This window comes from Bufo bufo, chromosome 1, assembly GCF_905171765.1.
Source record: "Bufo bufo chromosome 1, aBufBuf1.1, whole genome shotgun sequence".
NCBI classification, from domain to species: domain Eukaryota; kingdom Metazoa; phylum Chordata; class Amphibia; order Anura; family Bufonidae; genus Bufo; species Bufo bufo.
Genome location: NC_053389.1, coordinates 476689166 through 476712693, shown reverse-complemented (window position 1 = coordinate 476712693; position 23528 = coordinate 476689166). Strand labels below are relative to the sequence as shown.

Below are 23528 nucleotides of genomic sequence, written 5' to 3'. Positions count from 1 at the left end.
AACGCCTGGAAAAAGAGGTCCACAGAGCTAAGATAAGGGGAATCTGGTGGTAAGGAAAACGCCCATTCCTGGGGGTCCCCTTGAAGCAAGGAAATGATAATACCAACCCTCTGTGGGTCAGGGCCGGAGGAGTGGGGTCATAGTCGAAAATAAAGTTTACAGCTTTGCTTGAAAGCTAAAAAACTTCGGCGGTCACCTGAAAACCGATCGGGCAATTTAATGTGAGGTTCCACCTGAACGGTGGCGGGAGCAAGAATAGGGGGAGTTCGGACGGTTTCCTGAACTTGTAGTCTCTCCCCAAGTTCCTGTACTATTTGAGCAAGACCCTGCACATGTTCGGTGAGGCTCTGTATATGGTCCATGCTGAATTTGGGCCTGTGATTCTGTCACGGGTAGAGTCACGGGAATAAAGATAGAGCGGAGGTGCACCCCCTGAGCTGCCACCCGGTCCCCTGTCCCTGCCTACTTGCACCACCCACCCTAGGTGACGGAGCGCAACTGGGCGACAGTCCCTAACCTACTAAGTGCAGGCAGAGAGAAAGAGAGAGCAGGGAAGCGGACAGCCACTGAGAAGTAACACTAAGCGGACAAGAGGTAGAACAAAATGGAAGGCGAGGTGGGTCAACTAACCGAGGTCAGTCCAGGAGGTCATGTCAGAACAAGGGAAGAGGCAAAGACAAATCCGTAAACAAGCCGAGGTCAAAATCCGAGAGGTAGCGTCAAGGTACAGGGAGCAGGCAGAAGAGGTGTCAAGAGGCGGATCGAGGGTCAATTCCAGAGGTTGCTTAATAACAATAAAGTACACAGCCTATAGGACAAAAATCACAGGCAACCTGTAGCCAGCAGGCCGCCTGTATTTATAGTGGGGAGTGAGGGTCATGTGACGTGGCCAGCGTCACATGACCAATAAGTAGAGCACCTAGTGATCAGCTCGGCGCTCAAGACAGACGTAGGAGCAGGGAGCTCCCAGCTAGCAAGACCGCCCTGGGAACGAGGCCAAACACAGATCCTCGCTCCCGAAGCAAAGCAGCAGGTCTGCGGCTGATGGGAGACCGAGTGCGCCTTCGGCGCCCCATTACACTGTGTGTCCTAATTAGGGTACTTTCACACTTGCTGCTGAGAATTCTGGCAGGCAGATCCGGATGCAAACAGATGGCATTTGTCAGACAGATCCGGATCCGTCTGGCAAATGCATTGAAATACCAGATCCGTGTCATCCGGTAAAACAGATCCGGTATAATTTTTTTTTTGCATTTTTAAAGGTCTGCCGGATCCGTTTTGCCAGAACACTTAAAGGGGTTGTCTGGGTTCAGAGCTAGGCTCCGATGCTTCTGTCAGGGGGGCTACCTAGGTAAAAATGGAGGTGAGCTGAACCCGGACAACCCCTTTAATGTCGGATCCGGCACTAATACACTTCAATGTAATTAATGCCGGATCCGGCAAGTGTTCAGTATTTTTGTCCGGAGAGAAAATTGCAGCATGCTGCGGTATTTTCTCCGTCAAAAAAACTTAAGAGAGACTGAACGGATTGCTCTCCATTCAGAATGCATTAGGATAAAACTGATCCGTTTTTTTCCGGTATTGAGCCCCTGTGATGGAACTCAATACCGGAAAACAAAAACGCTAGTGTGAAAGTACCCTAAGGGAGCCCAGCGACACTCATACGTCACTTGACCGCAGTGTAGCCACGTTGCAACCGCACCGTAGCCACGTTGCAACCGCACCATGTGGTCGTACCCTTAAAAACAATGGAAGCCAAATGGGTTTTTGGATTCTACTTAGAATCTAATATGCCCTTATAATAAGAAGCACAGTGCAGGAGGATGAAGGCAGTCAGCAGATGGGAGCGTCCGTCCTGTGGACACCACTGGAGAGTGGACCCTGGAAGCCTCACTAGTGGTGCTCCCTGCACCAGAATGGGTGCCCTCCGGAGGTGCACTCGGCGCCGTGCAGCCTCCTCCTCCTCCCGGTGTGTGTGAAGTTGGATCCCCCGCCCCCTGACACTGCCTCTATCCCCGTGCACTTGTTCCTCCTACTCCATACACTGCTGCAGCCCCTCCTGCCGGAGCCCTCTCCCCCGAGACAAGGAGCGCAGCAGGCGGCACAAGTACCGGTCACAGCAGGCTACGGCGCCGCCACTCTGAGGTGATATGTGCCAGAGCCCCTGACAGCGAGCAGCGCGCGGCACATCTGGGAACATGCCCGGCTGGAAGAAGAATATCCCCATCTGCCTGCAAGCGGAGCCCGAGCGAGGTAAGGTGCATGCTGGGGGCGGCCAAGTCCCTGGAACTTGCATTGTGTCACTTCTGCCACCCTCAGCAATCCCTGCCATGATGTGTGGGAGCAGCACCTCCACAGGCTGCACCGCCAGGTGTCCTGAAGTGTCCCATACTCCAGGAGATGTGCTGGCTGCCAACACTTCTGACAGTCTGTAAAAATAGGAGACTTTTTTCCTGTGCCCATGAAAAAAAATACCTGTCTGTGATCTGGGTGGTACTGGACTCGGTTATCATGGCATATTGAGCCATAGACCTGTATTACTTATAAGCTTTATCCCTCATTATGGTTTCCCAAATTGTCCGTAAAAAATATTGGCTGGCCGTGATTTTGGGATAAGTTGTCAACCGTGGTGCCCTGGCGTGATGTCATCAGCTCTTCTGATGATGTCACTCTCCGTTTTAAAGTTTCTTTATATTCCGTTCCTGGCTGATAGGTTCTCATTTGCATTTTATAAACTTGAAATCTTCTGTCTGTGATTGTCGCTACACGGATTATATGGAACGTCATTAGAACTGGAGGTGGTGGCACGCAAGGTTTTTGTGGTGTTTTTCCTGGTGTTATTTTCAAGGGGTGACGTGGCTCGCCAAAAAATGCTGCGGCCAGATATAAGCTGAAATTCCGTAGTGCACTACAAGCAACACTTTTCACTTTTTTCGTTGTGGCCCTTTTCTTCTCGTTTATTGTGTTTTTTTTTGGCTCCCTGGCATTTTTTTTACCTTGTAAAATGCAGCATGCTCTGGGTACTGCATTTTTTCTTATGTTTTCCTATATACTTCTCTATATAGGACTTAATAAATGGCATTAATGGGATTTTCCTATGCAGGGGAATATTTTTTTAAATGGGACACAAAATAAAAAAGAAGCATTACTCACCTCACCAATCACGCACCGCTGCAATTCCGACGCTGCTTCAGTTCACTTCCTGGTCCCAGTCTGACACACTTTTGCTCAGCCAGTCACAGTGGCCATTGATTGGCTGAGGGCCATTCCCATTCAGTTCCTGTGTAGAGATCAGCAGGAACCAGAGAAATGTTGGAAGCACAATCATGGGGGATCAGTGAGGTGAGTAATGCTTATTCTATTTTTTTATTCTTTTCAGCCCTTTAAAAAAAAATCATCCTCCAGAAAACTCATGGATTGGTGCCACTGATGTCATTCCCGGCTTATATATTAAAGAAGACGTCTGGGTTCTAGATATTGATGACCTGTCTTGGGTGACATCTAAGAGCCTAACTGATTATCACCTCTCAGAAAGTAGATGGGTGCTGAGCCTCAGTAACCCTGCACGACCACCACCACACAGTGGACGTAGCTGTGCTTCCAGCTCTGTACTCTGTGTTTATTTCCAGTGCTGAGGACAGCTGATCGGTGCGAGTGCCACGGATATCCTAAGGATAAATCATCAATATCTAGAAGGGTTCAATATCAATATCTTTAAGGGTTCATGAACACGACTGTTGTTTTGAGGTCCGCAATTTGCGAATCCGCAAAACACAGATACCGGCAGAGTGCATTCCGCATTTTGTGGAACGGAACAGCTGGCCCCTAATAGAACAGTACTATACTTGTACGTAATGCGGACAATAATAGGACATGTTCTATTTTAATGTGTAACGTAAATGCGGACATACATTTCCGTTTTTTTGCGGCCCCATTCAAATTAATGGTTCTGCATATGGACTGTAAATATATGGAACGAACATAGACAAAAAAATGCGTTCGTGTGCATGAGCCCTAAGAATGAGCCCCATACTGCAAGAGTGTGTAGCATGTGCTTATAGCCAGCTGTTCCGACAACTGTCTGCCAGAAGACGAGTGCCTAAGGCTGGGTTCACACGAGCGTGTCCGGATTAGTTCCGGATGCGTCCCGGTGTGTTGCGGCAAACCCGCGCGAGTAGGAATGCAATTGCAGTCAGTTTTGACTGCGATTGCGTTCCGATGTTCAGTTTTTATCGTGCGTGTGCAATGTGTTTTGCACGCGCGTGATAAAAAACCGACTGTGGTACCCAGACCCGAACTTCTTCACAGAAGTTCAGGTTTGGGTTCGGTGTTCTGTAGATGTTATTATTTTCCCTTATAACATGGTTATAAGGGAAAATAATAGCATTCTGAAAACAGAATGCATAGTAAGTGATCAGTTGAGGGTTAAAAAAATTTAAAAAAATTAACTCACCTTCTCCGTTTGTTCGCGTAAGTCCCGGTCTCTTGATTACTTCTCAAAAGATGAACTATGGGCTAAAGGACCTTTGGTGACGTCAGATCACATGCTCCAATCACATGGTACATCACCGCGGTGATGGACCCTGTGATTGGAGCATGTGATCTGACGTCACCAAAGGTCCTTTAGCCCATAGTTCATCTTTTTAAAGAACTAAAGACCGGGAGAACTACGCGAACAAGAGGACAAGGTGAGTTAATTTTTTTTATTTTTTAACCCTCAATTGATCACCTACTAAGCATTCTGTATTCAGAATGCTATTATTTTCCCTTATAACCATGTTATAAGGGAAAATATTACAGTATATAGACAGTCACCTAGCAACCGTGCGTGAAAATCGCACCGCATCCGCACTTGCTTGCGGATGCATGCGATTTTCACGCAACCCCATTCACTTCTATGGGGCCTGCGTTGCGTGAAAAACGCAGAATATAGAGCATGCTGCGATTTTCACGCAACGCATAAGTGATGCGTGAAAATCATCGCTCATCTGAACAGCCCCATTGAAATGAATGGGTCCAGATTCAGTGCGGGTGCAATGCGTTCACCTACCGCATTGCACCCGCGCGGAAATCTCGCCCGTGTGAACGCAGCCTAAGAGGTGTGCTCAGGGGCCGAATTTTAGTCAGAATACACTGGCTGTACAGTGAATAAGAATTACTGTCAAGTTCATATTGGGTGCAAAAAAGCATACTCACCTCACTGATCTCCTCCTGTTCCGCCAGTGACCTACCTTAGACAATGATTGGCTAAACGGGCTTTCCTGTCTGTGGGGGGAGGGGCGGCGGCCATGTATTTTTTTTTTGTACCCCATTGTGAGTTGGTTTAAAAGTGATATTCTATTTCCCTTTAACCCCTTAGGGACGCATAACGTACCAATACGGCATGTTTCCCGAGTCCTTAAGGACCCATGACGTACCGGTACGTTATGGGTTTAAAACACTATTGCGGCGCCGCAGGGGTTAATCGGAACAGGATGACCGCTGAAATCATTCAGCGGGCATCCTGTCACAACGCCGGGGGAAGTCATGTGACCCCCCCGTATCGGCTATCGTGGCAAACGGCAGGTCAATTCAGACCTGCGGTTTGCGGCTTTACATTCGGTTGCGGCGGCTGTGCAGCGGTGCCCTCAGGTCCCCATGCGGCTGTAGGGCGGACCCGATGGCATGGAAGGCAGCACGATGTCTAAAGGAAGGCATCGCGCTGCCTTCCTGTGACGTGCCTGTGAGATCCAGCCCCCTGGATCTCACAGGCCGGAAGCTGTATGAGTAATACACACAGTATTACTCATACAGCCAATGCATTCCAATACAGAAGTATTGGAATGCATTGTAAAGGAATATACCCCCCAAAGTTCAAGTCCCAAAGTGGGACAAAAAATAAAGTGAAAAAAAAAGTTGAAAAAATAAAGTTTTCCCCCCAAAAAATTAAGTTTCAAATAAAAATAACCAAAAACTTCATTTTCCCCAAATAAAGTAAAAAAAAAAGTATACATATTGGGTATCGCCGCGTCCGTATCGACCGGCTCTATAAATATGTCACATGACCTAACCCCTCAGATGAACACCGTAAAAAATAAAACATAAAAACTGTACTAAATAAACAATTTTTTTGTCACCTTACATCACAAAAAGTGTAATAGCAAGCGATCAAAAAGTCATATGCACCCCAAAATGGTGCCAATAAAACCGTCATCTCATCCCGGAAAAATCATACCCTACCCAACGTAATCGCCCAAAAACTGAAAAAATTATGGTGATTTTCACGCAACCCCATTCGTTTCTATGGGGCCTGCATTACGTGAAAAACACACAAAGAGGAGCATGCTGCGATTTTCACACAACGCACAAGTGATGCGTGAAAATCACTGCTCATGTGAACAGCCCCATTGAAATGAATGCCTCAGGATTCAGTGCGGGTGCAATGCGTTCAACTCGCGCATCGCATCCGCGCAGAATACTCGCCCGTGTGAAAGGGGCCTTATGGAGTTTCTACTCTAGGGTTGCATCAGGGGGGCTTCAAATGGGACATGGTGTAAAAAAAAACAGTCCAGCAAAACCTGCCTTCCAAAAACCGTATGGCATTCCTTTCCTTCTGCGCCCTGCCGTGTGCCCGTACAGCGGTTTACGACCACATATGGGGTGTTTCTGTAAACTACAGAATCAGGGCCATAAATATTGAGTTTGGTTTGGCTGTTAACCCTTGCTTTGTAACCAGAAAAAAATTATAAAAATGGAAAATCTTCCAAAAAAGTGAAATTTTGAAATTGTATCTCTATTTTCCATTAATTCTTGTGGAACACCTAAAGGGTTAACGACGTTTGTAAAATCAGTTTTGAATACCTTGAGGGGTGTAGTTTCTTAGGGTACTTAGACACTTGCGTTGTTTGATTCCGGCAGGCAGTTCCGTTGCCTGAACTGCCTGCCTGATCGGGCAAACTGTATGCAAACGTATGTCATTTTTTCTGACTGATCAGGCATTTTTCAGACTGATCAGGATCCTGATCAGTCTGAAAAATGCCTGATCAGGCAGAGAAATGCATTGCAATACCGGATCCGTTTTTCCGGTGTCATCAGGCAAAACGGATCAGGTATTTATTTTTTTCTCATTTTTAGAGGTCTGCGCGGCACTAATACATTCCTATGGAAAAAAATGCCGGATCTGGCATTCAGGCAAGTCTTCAGTTTTTTTCGCCGGAGATAAAAACGGAGCATGCTACGGTTCTCTCTTTTGCCTGATCAGTCAAAATGACTGAACTGAAGACATCCGGATGCATCCTGAACGGATTACTCTCCATTCAGAATGCATGGGAATATGCCTGATCAGTTCTTTTCCGGTATAGAGCCCCTATGACGGATCTCTATGTCGGAAAAGAAAAACGCTAATGTGAAAGTAGCCTTAGATGGGGTCACTTTTATGGAGTTTCTGCTCTAGGGGTGCATCGGGGGCTTCAAATGGGACATGGGTTTCAAAAAAACCAGTCCAGCAAAACCTGCCTTCTAAAAACCGTATGGCATTGCTTTCCTTCTGCGCCCTGCCGTGTGCCCGTACAGCGGTTTACGACCACATATGGGGTGTTTCTGTTTCTTTGGAACTGGAAAAAAATTATTAAAATGGAAAATCTGCCAAAAAAGTGAAATTTTGAAATTGTATCTCTATTTTCCGTTAATTCTTGTGGAACACCTAAAGGGTTAACAAAGTTTGTAAAATCAGTTTTGAATACCTTGAGGGGTGTAGTTTCTAGAATGGGGTCATTTTTGGGTGGTTTCTATTATGTAAGCCTCGCAAAGTGACTTCAGACCTCAACTGGTCCCTAAAAATTGGGTTTTTGAAAATTTCTGAAAAATTTCAAGATTTACTTCTAAGGCCTCATGCACATGACCGTTGTGTGCATCCGTGGCCGTTGTGCCGTTTTCATTTTTTTTTCGCGGACCCATTGACTTTCAATGGGTCCGTGGAAAAATCGGAAAATGCACCGTTTTGCAGCCGAGACCGTGATCCGTGTATCCTGTCCGTCAAAAAAATATGAGTCAATGGGTCTGTGAAAGAACACGGATGCACACAAGATTGGCATCCGTGTCCGTGATCCGTGGCCGTAGGTTACTTTAATACAGACGGATTCGAAGATCCGTCTGCATAAAAGCTTTTTCAGAGCTGAGTTTTCACTTCGTGAAAACTCAGATCCGACAGTATATTCTAACACAGAGGCGTTCCCATGGTGATGGGGACGCTTCAGGTTAGAATATACTAAAAGAACTGTGTACATAACTGCCCCCTGCTGCCTGGCAGGTGCTGCCAGGCAGCAGGGGGCAGCCCCCCCCCCCCCCCGTAGTTAACACATTGGTGGCCAGTGCGGCCGGCCCCCCCCCCCTCCCCTGTAGTTAACTCATTGGTGGCCAGTGGGCCCCCCTCCCTCCCCTGTAGTTAACTCGTTGGTGGCCAGTGGGCCCCCCCCCCCTCCCTCCCTGTAGTTAACTCGTTGGTGGCCAGTGCGGCCGGCCCCACTCCCTCCCCTGTAGTTAACTCGTTGGTGGCCAGTAGGCCCCCCCTCCCTCCCCTGTAGTTAACTCGTTGGTGGCCAGTGGGCCCTCTCCCCCCCCCCCCTCCTAATTAAAATCTCCCCCCCTATCATTGGTGGCAGCGGAGAGTACCGATCAGAGTCCCAGTTTAATCGCTGGGGCTCCGATCGGTAACCATGGCAACCAGGACGCTACTGCTGTCCTGGTTGCCGTGGTTACTTAGCAATTTGTAGCAGCATAATACTTACCTGCGAGCTGCGATGTCTGCGTCCGGCCGGGAGCTCCTCCTACTGGTAAGTGACAGGTCATTAAGCAATGCGCCGCACAGACCTGTCACTTACCAGTAGGAGGAGCTCCCGGCCAGACGCAGACATCGCAGCTCGCAGGTAAGTATAATGCTGCTACAAATCGCGGAAAAAACTGAACGCAATCGCAGACAAAACAGACTGAACCTGCTTGCAAATGGTGTGAGTTTTACTGAGCGCACCCTGAACGCATCCGGAGCCAATCCGCCACGCTTGTGTGAAAGAGGCCTAAGACTATTCACATATAGGTTGTAGGGTTTCCAGGCGTTGAACATTACTGAGGTCATCAGTATTAAGGCTTATGCACACGACCGTATGCCCTCCGAGACATGCGGTCCGTGAGCGGGCCATATGTCCCAGAGTGACATACATCATGCGATGGGAGCGCACAGCATCATAGGTTACTATGATGCTGTGTGCAACGGTCTGTCCGCGGGGCTATTGTCCCGCGCTCATAAAATCATATGAGTGCGGGACAATAGTCCCGCGGGCGGCCCGATACGCACAGCATCATAGTAACCTATGATGCTGTGCGCTCCCGTGCGCACAATGTATGCCACTCCGTGATATATGGCCCGCTCACGGACCGTATGTCTCGGAGGGCATACGGTCGAGTGCATGAGCCCTTAGATTGGCAGGGATCCGATCAGCAGTTTGAAAAGGCTGCAGCACCTTCCATTGTTTAGCAGCTGCGCCTAGGTCATGTGACCAATTAAGGTGATGTCACAGGCCTAGGAAGAGGTCTAAGGCCCCTTTCACACGGGCGAGATTTCCGCGCGGGTGCAATGCGTGATGTGAACGCATTGCACCCGCACTAAATCCTGACCCATTCATTTCTATGGGGCTGTGCACACGAGCGGTGATTTTCACGCATCACTTGTGCGTTGCGTGAAAATCGCAGCATGCTCTATATTGTGCGTTTTCCACGCAACGCAGGCCCCATAGAAGTGAATGGGGCTGCGTGAAAATCGCAAGCATCCGCAAGCAAGTGCAGATGCGGTGCGATTTTCACGCACGGTTGCTAGGAGACGATCGGGATGGAGACCCGATCATTATTATTTTCCCTTATAACATGGTTATAAGGGAAAATAATAGCATTCTGAATACAGAATGCATAGTACAATAGCGCTGGAGGGGTTAAAAAAATAAAAAATGATAATTTAACTCACCTTAATCCACTTGATCGCGCAGCCCGGCTTCTCTTCTGTGTTCTTCTTTGCTGTGTGCAGGAAAATGACCTGTGGTGACGTCACTCCGGTCATCACATGGTCCGTCACCATGGTAAAAGATCATGTGACGGACCATGTGATGACCGGAGTGACGTCACCACAGGTCCTTTTTTTTTTTTAACCCCTCCAGCGCTATTGTACTATGCATTCTGTATTCAGAATGCTATTATTTTCCCTTATAACCATGTTATAAGGGAAAATAATACAATCTACAGAACACCGCTCCCAAGCCCGAACTTCTGTGAAGAAGTTCGGGTTTGGATACCAAACATGCCGTTTTTTCTCACGCGCGTGCAAAACGCATTACAATGTTTTGCACTCGGGCGGAAAAATCGCGCATGTTCCCGCAACGCCCGTGTGAAAGAGGCCTAAGTGCTCACAGAGCCCTGCAGTGTCTTCGAACAGCTTATCAGCCACTGCGGGAGCCAATCAGATATTAGTGACATATCCAGAGGCTACATCATCAGTTTAAAAAAACTGCAGAACCCCTTTAAAAAAAACACACACACACATTGAAAATACATTTAAAAAATAGCAGATTAATTCAAAAGTATACACCAAATGTTTTCAATTATTGTAGCTGGCCGTTGCCTGTAAAAGAGTAAGGCCCCTTGCAGACGAGCGTGTCCGGATTAGGTCCGGATGCGTCCCGGTGCATTGCGGCAAACTCGCACGAGTAGGTACGCAATTGCAGTGAGTTTTGACTGCGATTGCGTTCCGTTGTTCAGTTTTTATCGTGCGGGTGCAATGTGTTTTGCACGCGCGTGATAAAAAACTGAATGTGGTACCCAGACCCGAACTTCTTCACTGAAGTTCAGGTTTGGGTTCGGTGTTGTGTAGATGTAATTATTTTCCCTTATAACATGGTTATAAGGGAAAATAATAGCATTCTTTAATACAGAATGCTTAGTACAAGGTCAATTGAGGGTTAAAAAATAAAATAAAAATTTACTCACCTCCTCCAATTGATCGCGTAGCTGTCGGTCTCCTATTCTTTCTTTAGGGCCTGTCAAAGGACCTGTGGTGATGTCACTGAGCTCATCACATGGTCCAATCACATGGTCCATCACCACGGTGATGGACCATGTGATTGGACCATGTGATGTGACGTCACCATAGGTCCTTTAGCCGCCAGCTCATGATTAAAGAAGTAAGAAGAGACCGGCTGCTACGCGATCAAGAGGAGGAGGTGAGTTAATTTTTTTATTTTTAACCCTCAATTGACCTTCTACTAAGCATTCTGTATTAAAGAATGCTATTATTTTCCCTTATAACTATGTTATAAGGGAAAATAATACAGTGAATAGACTGTCATCTTAGCAACCATGCGTGAAAATCGCACCGCATCCGCACTTGCTTGCGGATGCTTGCGATTTTCACGCAGCCCCATTCACTTCTATGGGGCATGTGTTGCGTGGAAAACGCACAATATAGAGCATGCTGCGATTTTCACGCAATGCATAAGTAATGCGTGAAAATCACCGCTCATGTGCACAGCCCCATAGAAATGAAGTGGTCCGGATTCAGTGCGGGTGCAATGCGTTCACCTCCCGCATTGCACCCGCGCGGAAAACTCGCCCGTGTGAAAGGGGCCTAAGGCCTTGTACACATTTCTGTATCAGTTGCATGTCCGTCAAAAGAATTGTCCGTGTTTTATCCGTGATGGGTCTGTGTGTCCATTTTTACCCTCTGTATGTCATCCGTTGCTGCTCAGCTGAAAATTAATTTCAAAAGCGTCTCCTATCAGTCTTCAGTGAAAAACGGACGCAACACAGATGCCATCCATGTTGTGTGTGTGGTTTTTACTGACCCTTAGACTTCAATGAGCGTGCTTGGTCCACATCACGGATCAAAGTAGTGCATGTCTCTGTGATTTTAAATTTTTTCTGTGACCCACAGTCAGTAAAAATATACTTAAATGTGAACAGACACATTTAAATCAATGAGTATGTGTGCTGTCCATGGAAAATGTGGACAGCACACGTCAGTGAAATACGGAAATGTGGATGAGGCCTAAGGGCTCATGCACACAACTGTATGTATTTTGCGGTCCACAAAAAAAACCGGATGACATCCATGTGACATCCATTTTTTTTTTGTGGACACATTCTATATTTTTCAAAACGGACATACGGATACTGAATGCACTTGGAGTCATTTCCGATTTTTTTTTTTGCGGTGCCATTGACATGAATGGTTCCGCATATGAGCCACAAAGAAAATGGAACGGACACGGACAAAAAATACGTTTGTGTGCCTGAGCCCTAAATGTGCGGCTAAAAACGCATGCCATGTATTTCCTCCTGATTTATTTGCTGAAGGTTTTAGTGCTCATGCACACGACTGTATGTATTTTGCAGTCCACAAAAAATGGATCCGCAAAAAATACGGACTACATCCGTGTGCATTCCGTATTTTGCGGAACGGAACAGCCGGCCTCTAATAGAACAGTACTATCCTTGTCCGTAATGCGGACAATAATAGGACATGTTCTATTTTTTTGTGGAACGGAAATATGGATATACGGAATGCACATGGAGTAACATTCCGTTATTGAAGTGAATGGTTCCGCATACAGTCCTCAAAAAAACGGAACGGACACGGAAAGAAAATACGTTTGTGTGCAAGAGCACTAAGTTTGTAAGGTTTGCAGATTTAAAAAAAGATATAAAATACTTCAAAACTCTGGCAAAGTTGATGTGAGCAGAGCTCTTTACTGCCTGCTGTGCCCTAAGAGTGCTGGCACCCTGTGCAGTTCTGACATGCATTCAGGATGCAGTTTCCACATTTTTTTTTTCAGTTTAGCAGCCTCATTAACCCCTGGTGTTCTGCATAGTGGGAATGATTTAATTTATTTCAGCTAGCTACAATAAAAAACTGCAACCTGCATGCATGTCCGAACTGCACTGTGTGCCAGCGCCCTTACAGTTCAGAGATCATTTTGGCACACAGCTTAGGCTACTTTCACACTTGTGTTTTGGCTTTCCGTTTGTGAGATCCATTCGGGGCTCTCACTAGCGGTCCAAAACGGATCAGTTTTGCCCTAATGCATTCTGAATGGAAAAGGATCCGCTCAGAATGCATCAGTTTGCCTCCGTTCAGTCTCCATTCCGCTCTGGAGGCGGACACCAAAACGCTGCTTGCAGCATTTTGGTGTCCGTCTGACGAAACTGAGCCAAACGGATCCGTCCTGGCACACAATGTAAGTCAATGGGGACGGATCCGTTTTCTATGACACAATCTGGCACAATAGAAAACGGATCCGTCCTCCCTTGACTTTCAATGGTGTTCAAGATGGATCCGTCTTGGCTATGTTACAGATAATACAAACGGATCCGTCCTGGCACACAATGTAAGTCAATAGGGGCGGATCCGTTTTCTATGACACAATCTGGCACAATAGAAAACCGATCCGTCCCCCATTGACTTTCAATGGTGTTTAAGACAGAACCGTTTTGGCTAATGTTACAGATAATACAAACGGATCAGTTCTGAACGGATGCATGCGGTTGTATTATCTGAACGGAAGCGTTTGTGCAGATCCATGATGGACCCGCACCAAACGCGAGTGTGAAAGTAGCCTTACACATCACACATTTCATGTAAATCTAGATTTTCTCGAAGTTTTGCTCCTCAGGCTACGTTCTCACAAATTCCCACCGCAGATTTTGCTGTGCGTTTTTGTGAAGTTTGGGGCAAAAACCTGGCACACAGAGCACATTGCACATTTTTCCCACAGTGTGTGAAGGAGCATATTACAGTCCTCTGCCGGAACTGTATTCTGGAACTGATGGTCAGATGCTTCCTAAAACACCACTTTGGGAAAGGCTTTCTTGATCACAGGATCCAGTCCCAGCCTTGGCACCAAATCTATGGCATAGCTGCCATTCATGTGAAATCTGAACCCGTGTGCCAGGACCTTTCCGATGATGATGATGATGATGATGATGATGCAATTATCTAAATGATCTTTTCTGCTTTTCTCATGCTGCTTCCCTTTCCTCCATTTCCACCTGTGAGTTAAATCTTCTGTGAATGCTAAGCATCCCTATTCCAGCCTTCCCATGATTACAAATATTCATATGCATCACTGAGTTTACCCTCTTCACATTATTTTGCATAAACCATGCTCTTAGATGTTTAAAACTGTGACTTGTGAACAGTTTCAAAAAGGGGAAATGAGTTCACTTTTTGCATCTTAAGGCCTCATGCACATGACCGTTGTTTTGGTCCGTATCCGACCCGCAGTATTTGCTGCTTGGAGTCGGACCCATTCACTTCAATGGGGCCGCAAAAGATGCGGACAGCACTCCGTGTGCTTTCCTCATCCGTTGTTCCGTTCCGTGGTCTGCAAAAAAAACAAAAACCTGTCCTATTCTTGTCCGTTTGGCAGACAAAAACAGGCAGTTATATTATTGGCTGTCCGCGCCGTTCCGCAAATTGCGGAACGCACTCGGACGCCAAACGTGTTTTGCGGATCTGCAATTTGCTGACCGCAAAACACACAACGGTCGTGTGCATGAGGCCTAAAGAGACGTTTTAAAGCTCCTTGAGGCCTCCGGAACATGTTGCGGAATACGTTTTGTCTTGCGCAGATTCCTGCAGTGTATTACAGTAACAGCAAAGCGTATGAGATTACACAAATCTCACTTTGCAGATTTTTTTCAGTGCGGAAATTGTCCTGCTGTGCAGATTTCAAATGAAATAACAGGTCAAATATGTTTGTGGTTTTAGCTGCAGATTTAACCCTTTTCAATGGAAGGTTGAGATCTCCGGTCAAACCTCATAAAATCTGCACCAAAAACCGCATTTTGGTGCAGAAACGCACATAAATCCGCACAGAATCTTCTCAGCGTGGATCTTATTTGTGTTCACCCCACACCCGCGTGCAGGTGGCCTAAGGGTTGGGATGCGGCCATGGGCAAGAACCGCGCGACCAATTAGCCTGCAGCTTTCTTTCATTTAACTACTGGATAGTAGATCTTCACTGATAGGCCCCCTGCACACGAACGTGTGGTTTCCGTTGCCATATTGCGGACCGCATTTGCGGATCCGCAATACACAGGTGCCGTTCCATGGGCATTCCGCATCATGGATGCGGACCTATTCACTTGAATGGGTCCACAAATCCGGATATGCGGAATGGTGCGGAACAGAAGCACAGAACGGAACCCTACGGAAGAACTACGGAGTGCTTCCGTGGGGTTTCGTCCCGTACTTTTGTTCCGCAAAAAGATAGAACATGTCCTATCTTTTTGCGGAACGGCCGGATCGCGGACCTATTCAAGTGAATGGACTGTGTTCGTGCATTGCGGCCACATTTTGCGGGCCGCAGCACGACCACGGGGCGCACACGTTCGTGTGCAGGGGTCCTTAAAGTGGTTATGCGACACTAACAAATGCTCCCCATATGCCCAGGCCCCTCACACTAATTAAACTTACCTTGCTCCCTGCGTCGCTCCTGGTCCCCCCACCGCCGCCGCTGCTTCTCCCTGTGCGTGGATGAGGGGGGGGAGGGGGGGTTCAGCCAATGGCAGGCAGTGATGTGAAGGAGCCTCCCTAGTGTCACTAGCGATGCTTGTCACAGCCTGGCATTGGCTGCCCCCGCATCCAGCGTCTGAGCAGATGTAGCTAGAAGAGTGTCCTATATCTGCACATGCCTAAAATGCATTCAGAGACTAGTCGGTGCCTGTGCAGGAGGGACGCCGCCAGGGTTGCCGTCATCTGGGTAAATCATGGTACCACCACCTTCTGAAATCCTATGGACGTTTTGCGAACAAGAATAGGCATTTCTACAATGGGCCGCCTGTTCCGTTCCACAAATTGCGGAAGGCACACGGGCGGCTTCCGTGTTTTGCGGATCCCCATTTTGCGGACCGCAAATAAAGGAACGGTCGTGTGCATGAGGCCCAATTGTGTTGAAAAGCTCTCGGCATGCACCATTCCTGTCCTTTTTCTGTTCCCAAAAAATGGATGCACCTAAATGCCATACAGACTTCTGAATCTGGTTTTAAGCACTAGAGTAAAAGGTTCATTCACACAACCATAGGCCGCCCATGCTGCGGAGCACGATTTGCCGAACGCAATGCGCGGGCACAAGCCATGTGAATCCCATATTGCGGTGCAGACCCTTTGACTCGCATTGGTTCACAGATCCCTTAAAGGGACTGTCCAGCCTTTACCGAACCCCCACAAACCTTCTGATCAGCATGGTCAACCTTGCAGTGGAGGGAGCTTGTTCCTGCAGCGCCACTCCCAATTACAAAGTGGACAGTCCTTGTAGTTCCTGCGCTGACTTCCGGTGCCAGAGCTTCCCCCGAACAGCTGATGCGCAGGTAGCAGGTGCGGGATGTCAAATCCGTGCCCATCAGCTAGTGATGGCATAGGCTATCATTTAGTAAAGGCGGGGTAGCCCCTTTAAAAAAATGGATGTGTGAATAGCTCCACTGACTCGTATGGATCAGTGTTCTGTCCGTTTAAAAACAAACGGAGAGCACATGAAAGAGAAAAATCTGAGAAAAAAGATAGCTTCCCCTCCCTCCTTGTGATTCTTCGATGTGGCGTTCATTAGAAAGCAGCTTGGGAGAGCAGAAAAAAAAGTTATAATGAGCAAAAAGAACTGTATCATCTGAAAATGTACAGAGATACCTGAGGGCGAGCCACATGTCAATATAGAAGACATGGGGGAACAATATTTACTCATTCCAGTAGCAATCTGAGTGTTATACACATGCTGATCCAATGCTGATTTCTGTATTACTGATTGATACAAGATAGAATCAAATGATCCATCTGTTGAGGAAGCTCGATATTGTATCTCGGAGGAACCATCAGAAGTAGCATGCAGCTGGAATATCATAAATAAATGTGTTAATTTTGGAGTGAAAGTGCTACATCAGGGCATCTTACACCGACTGGTCATGTTATTTCCAAGCTGTCTTTGTATTAACTGTACATGCCGATGTGTGGATGACCTGGTAGTAAAGTTAGAAAATTGTGTATGCAGTGTCTTTGCTCTAATGCAGTATATTTGCATATTATAGTGCAGCTACTTACGGTATATGCAACACAAAGACACTAATGGGATCATTTATCAAACTGGTGTAAAGTAGAACTGGCTTAGTTGCCCATAGCAACCAGATTCCACCGAGGCTGAGAAAAACAACTGTCATGTGCATGAGGCCTTATCCCGTAGTTTCCAAAATGTTTTTTTTTTTTTGGAGTTTCTACTCTAGGGGTGCATCAGGGGGTCTTTAAATGTCAGCTTAAAATTATCCCAGTGAAATCTGCTTTCCAAAAACCATATGGCTTTCCTTTCCTTCTGCGCAATGTTGTGTGCCCGTACAGCAGTTTACGACCACATATGGGGTGTTTCTATAAACTACAGAATCAGGACAATAAATATTGAGTTTTGTTTGGCTGCTAACCCTTGCTTTGTTAGTGGGAAAAAAATTGATTAAAATGGAAAATCTGCCAAAAAAGTGAAATTCTGAAATTGTATCTCCATTTTCCATTAATTCTTGAGGAACACCTAAAGGGTTAACAAAGTTTGTAAAATCAGTTTTGAATACCTTGAGGGGTTTAGTTTCTAAAAGGGGGTCATTTTGGGTGGTTTCTATTATGTAAGCCTCACAAAGTGACTTCAGACCTGAACTGGTCCTTAAAAAGTGGGTTTTGGAAATTTTCTGAAAATTTCAAGATTTGCTTCTAAACTTCTAAGCCTTCTAACATCCCCAAAAAAAAAAAATGGCATTCACAAAATTATCCAAACATGAAGTAACACCTCTGGGATTATTTACATGGCTCAATGTGACTGTGGACTCAAATATATAGGGAAAACTAAAAGAATGTTTAAAAAGCGTATCCTTGAACACGTCGGAGATATTCGTAACAAACAAGATAAACCGATATCAAGACATGTGTGGATGAGTCATGCAGGGTCCACCAAAAGCATCCATTTTTTCATGATTGAGGTTTTAAAAATGTCCAAGCAAGGTGGGGACTTAGATAAATTATTAAAACAGAAAGAATCCAGATGGATCTTCAGATTAAATACCGTCACACCAGCAGGACTAAATGAGAATATAGACTATGCGTGCTTCATTTGAGGCCCTCTTTATCTTCTAGGATCAATCTATTATCTATATAGTACAACATTTGTTGACTGGGAGGTTAACCACTCCATTTTTGATCCTTTTATATATATCAGCCAGTCACCCTTATGTTAATCTAATTATCCACTGACAATCTATCAATTAGGAACATAATGATTTACAGATACATACATCTGTATCTGGCCTACTATAAACTTTTTATATTGTCACATTATATTTTTCCCTCCCATTGCACCTTCTTGGGGAAAATATTCTCTCCCCTTGGGTAACACTATATGTGCACCCATTACTCCATATCCTCCGTTCCCCACGTATTTTTCCTTGGTTCCGATCAATAGTCACGTGACCGGCACTTGTTAGTCATGTGACAGCGATGGTTACTATACGCCATCTAGTTACCACGCTGCGGACCTCGTAGCTCCACCTATTTGCGTGCCCGGCATTATGACCTCATCAGGTCACATGTGCGGCTACGCAACTCACCCGGTCACGTGGGAGTGTCTGACGCAAGACGTCAGACGTCATACAGATCACATGGGCCTCCGATCCTATCCGATACCCGGAAGCACTACTTAAAAGGTAACAACGCCGGCATGTCCTTGCTACTCTATCGGCCGGGCGCCAGTACATCTCAGCGCTATCAGGATGCTTCAGCAGACACTGGCTTCCTAACCTATGGACACCATCAATGGCCTACCAACCCTCCCTAGGGCACGCAAGTACCGCCTACTATAACAGCATTATCTGACTGTTATTATGCCGTACTATATATTGATATTGCATGTCTGATCATTTATATAGATCATTATTCATTGTAGCACGGGCCAAATGTTATTAATCCCTATGCCATAGGTGATAGCCGTATCTTTACTATACCATTCTCCAGGCCCTACAAGTCTTCCTTGGATTCATGACTATGAACCGACCCTAATGCTTTGTGTGGGATATACATGTGTATATATAAATTGTTATACCGTAATTCAGCCATACTTTGGATTGTGAGATATAGGAGTCATTCTTGATTGATTACATTTATTTGACCCCTATCTCCTAATCCATTACCGGCATGACATGAATTTCCTTGGACTAGCTAACCAGTTATTGTGCTGGTAGTGAAATCACGTTCATCTGAGCCAGTGGCTTCTTTCATGATTTTATTATGAATCAAAAAATAGTAAAAAATAAATGAATTAAACTGTATATAATATTGTATTAAGTACTCTGGTGTTGGGTATTCCATGATCAATCTTGTCCCCTGATGAGCCTGACAATAACCAGGCGAAACGCGTAGGGACGGCATTGAACATCTCTATTATTCTATATTTCGAGCACTTTGACATTCACTTGGATATTCACTTTCACTAATTTATGGGTACTTATATTGTTCTATTTTTTATTTTTTGTACTTCAGTATAGGTCCTCAATCAGGGTAATCAATCCTTGATCATCCTCCCCTGCTAGGGTTCTTTAAGGGTCACTAGGAGGCACGAGAAACGGGATTGCCCTTATCAGGGCGGCTATTCCGTATCTAGGTAGGGAACTTTACATCAGGGCCAGAGTCAGGGACATCCATCCCTACAGGCCCCTACTAACCTACTCCAACCCTCATAAAACAGCCTCAGTAGGGTGCCACTACCAGACCTAGATTCTGATTTTCTTTTCTTATTTATTATTCTTTTTTGTATTTGTAAGGGTGTATTGACTTTTATATAATAATAATAAAGGTTATATTTTAGAATGGTGGTGTTTCTGTGAACTCCAAACATGAAGTAGACATATGGGGAATGTAAAGTAATAACTATTTTTGGAGTTATTAGTATCTATTATAAAAATAGAGAAATTGAAATTTGCTAATTTTTCCAAATTTTTGGTAAATTTGGTATTTTTTTATAAATAAAAATGAAATTTTTTGACTCTGTTTTACCACTGTCATGAAGTACCGTATTTTTCGCCCTATAAGACGCACCGGCCCATAAGACGCACCTAGGTTTTTGAGAAGGAAAGTAAGAAAAATAAAATTTTGAACTAATGGGGTTGGTTTTGAACTAATGGGGATCTGTGGGTGACACTGTTATGGGGGATCTGTGGGTGACACTGTTATGGGGGATCTGTGGGTGACACTGTTATGGGGGATCTGTGGGTGACACTGTTATGGGGGATCTGTGGGTGACACTGTTATGGGGGATCTGTGGGTGACACTGTTATGGGGATCTGTGGGTGACACTGTTATGGGGGATCTGTGGATGGCTCTTATTGGGGTCTCTGGATGGCACTGTTATGGGGATCTGTGGATGACACTGTTATGGGGGGGATCTGTGGATGACACATATAGCATCTTATGCTATGTGTCATCCACAGATCCCCCCCATAATAGTGTCCCTGCGGTGTGAATGACCCCCAATACAGGGGGTGGGGGTCGCATCTGGTATTATAATGACAGCGGGGCCCGTGCAGTGACTGTATTCTACTACACGGGCCCCGCTCACTGTATATAATCTTATCTATAATTGTAGGCATTGTTAATATATAAAAGTTCAAGGTAATCAGCGCCTGTATACCGTACTTACAAGCGCTCGTAGCAGAGAGGAGGGAGGAGGCAGGCCGGGAGGACGGGCGCTGGCAGCATGAGTCACTACGTCATGCGCCCACGCCGCCTGCTTCATTCATAAAGTGTGCGGCGCAGGCGCGTGACGTAGTGACTCACGCTGCCAGCGCCCGTCCTCCCGGCCTGCCTCCTCCCTCCTCTCTGCTACGAGCGCTTGTAAGTACGGTATACAGGCGCTGATTACCTTGAACTTTTATATTAACAATGCCTATAATTATAGATAAGATTATATACAGTGAGCGGGGCCCTTGTAGTAGAATACAGTCACTGCACGGGCCCCGCTGTCATTATAAAAGCAGATGCCGGCCCCCAGCCCCTCCTCCCTCTCAGCTGATACACCCGCCGCGCGGCATCGCGGCGGATCGTATCATTGAAAATTCGGAAAAATGCAGAATTCGCCCCATAAGACGCACTGCTATTCCCCCCCCAACTTTTGGGGGGAAAAAGTGCTTCTTATAGGGTGAAAAATACGGTACAATATGTGACGAGAAAACAATCTCAGAATGGCCTGGATAAGGCTACATTCACACAACCGTATGTGTTTTGCGGTCCGCAAATTGCAGATCCGCAAAAAAAAACGACTGACATCCATATGCCATCCGTTTTTTGTGCAGATCCATTGTAGCAATGCCTAAAACAGACAAGAATAGGACATGTTCTATTTTTTTTTTGCGGTGCTACGGAACGGACATACTGATGCAGACAGCACACGGTGTGCTGTCCGCATTTTTTGCGGACCCATTAAATTAATGGGTCCACTTCCTATCCACAAAAAAAACGGAACGGACACAGAAACAAACAACGTTCGTGTGCATGTAGCCTAAGTAAAAGCGTTTTAAAGTTATCACCACATAAAGTGACACTTGTCAGATTTGCTAAAAATGGCCTGGTCCTTAGGGTGAAAAATGGATGGGTCCTTAAGGGGTTAATGTATATGAACACTACAAACTGAAAAGATATTTATGCAAAACTATGGTTATATAAATTGAGCAGTCTGCACAGCTCCTCTGTGATCTTTTGAAAAATACGTTCACTATTTCTGAAATGTTTATTTTAATATTTTGCCTTTTTTTTTAGATTTCTTTATTTTTAAAATTACATTTCAGACATCATTTTGCTTAGTCTTTAAGATCCTCATGGAAAAAAAATGAAATGAAGACGAATACATTGTAAATGAGAATCAAGACGCAGTTGCAAAGATCTAAATTGATATTCACTGAATCAAAAAGATTTCAAACCAGATGTCACTTTGATTAAGGCAATGCATGACTTAAAGGTCTAGAGACTCCTCAGGCTTCTTGTGTACTTCTGTAACTCATCTGCTGTGCTATTTGCTTGATTTGCAGAAAGTGTTTGTACTATAATAGCTCCTACCAATCTGTAATAAATGTTTTTAATGCTATTATGGTGTTCGGGCACACTTTTATATGGTTTTCTTAAGTGTATTTAATGTTTGCACCACGTACTTAATATATTAAATTTTAGTAACATAATTCTGTGCAAAAAAAGGTGGTGACAAACAGCTTTCTCCTGTAAGGGTTCTTGTGTAATTAAACTAGATCTGTCCACATGTTACACTATAAGTACATGCTACTAACAAAATGGCACAAAAATGTGTTATGAAGAGAGCGTCATCATATAATAAAATGATCACATTTTATATCTGATATGGCGAATAGCATACAAAATAAAATGCCAAACTCCACCTACCAATAATGCAATAATTTGTGTATTCCAAAATGGCCCCAATGAATACTACAACTTGTCCTGCAAAAAGCAGGAAGCTCAAACACAGCTTTAGGATACATCCACATGAAAGTTTGTGTTTTGCGGATCCGCAAAACACAGATACCGGCCCATGTGCGTTCCTCAATTTGCTGACCGCACATGCCGCAGCTATCATAGAAAATGCCTATTCAATTTCTCTGCTTTTAAAACAGATAGTGATACATCCTAAAATAGTTATTACTTTACATTCCCCATATGTCTACATGTTTTGAATCATTTTGTAAATGACACTTTCTTTTTTTTGGGACGTTACAATGCTTAGAAGTTTAGAATCAAATCTTTAAATTTTTAAGAAAATTTCCAAAACCCAATTTTTAAGGACCAGTTCAGGTCTGAAGTCACTTTGTGGGGCTTACATAATAGAAACCACCCATAAATTGACCCATTTTAGAAACTACACCCCTCAAGGTATTCAAGAACTTAAAATTAAATTTAAAACTGATTTTACAAACTTTGTTAACCCTTTAGGTGTTTTACAAGAATTAAAGGAAAATGGAGATGAAATTTTCGAATTTCACTTTTTTGGCAGATTTTACATTTTAATCCATTTTTCCAGTAACAAAGCAAGGGTTAACAGCCAAACAAAACTCAATATTTATTACCCTGATTCTGTAGTTTACAGAAAGAACCATATATGTGGTCGTAAACTGCTGTATGGGCACATGGCAGGGCGCAGAAGGAAAGGAATGCCATATGGTTTTTGGAGGGCAGATTTCGCTGGGATATTTTTAAGTTGCCATGTCACATTTGAAGCCTCCCTGATGCACCCCTAGAGTAGAAACTCCAAAAAATGTACCCGATTTTGGAAACTATGGGATAAGGTGGCAGTTTTGTTGGTACTATTTTAGGGTACATATAATTTTTGGTTGCTCTATATTACACTTTTTGGGAGGTAAGGTAACAAAAAAATAGCTGTTTTGGCACCGTTTTTATTTTTGGTTTTTTACAATGTTCATCTGACAGGTTAGAT

General features: G+C 45.0%; 1 protein-coding gene across 2 annotated transcripts in view; it reads left to right on the top strand.

The window, feature by feature from the left end:
• The first annotated feature begins 2024 nt into the window (after positions 1-2024).
• Positions 2025-23528, top strand: part of GRIP1 (glutamate receptor interacting protein 1) — a 534361-nt gene continuing 512857 nt past the window's right edge. For both annotated transcript variants that reach the window (XM_040409512.1, XM_040409451.1), the window contains exon 1: positions 2025-2253. In XM_040409512.1, the coding sequence (XP_040265446.1) occupies positions 2199-2253 (55 nt within the window). In that variant the 5' untranslated portion in view covers positions 2025-2198. The remainder of the gene's footprint in view (positions 2254-23528) is intronic.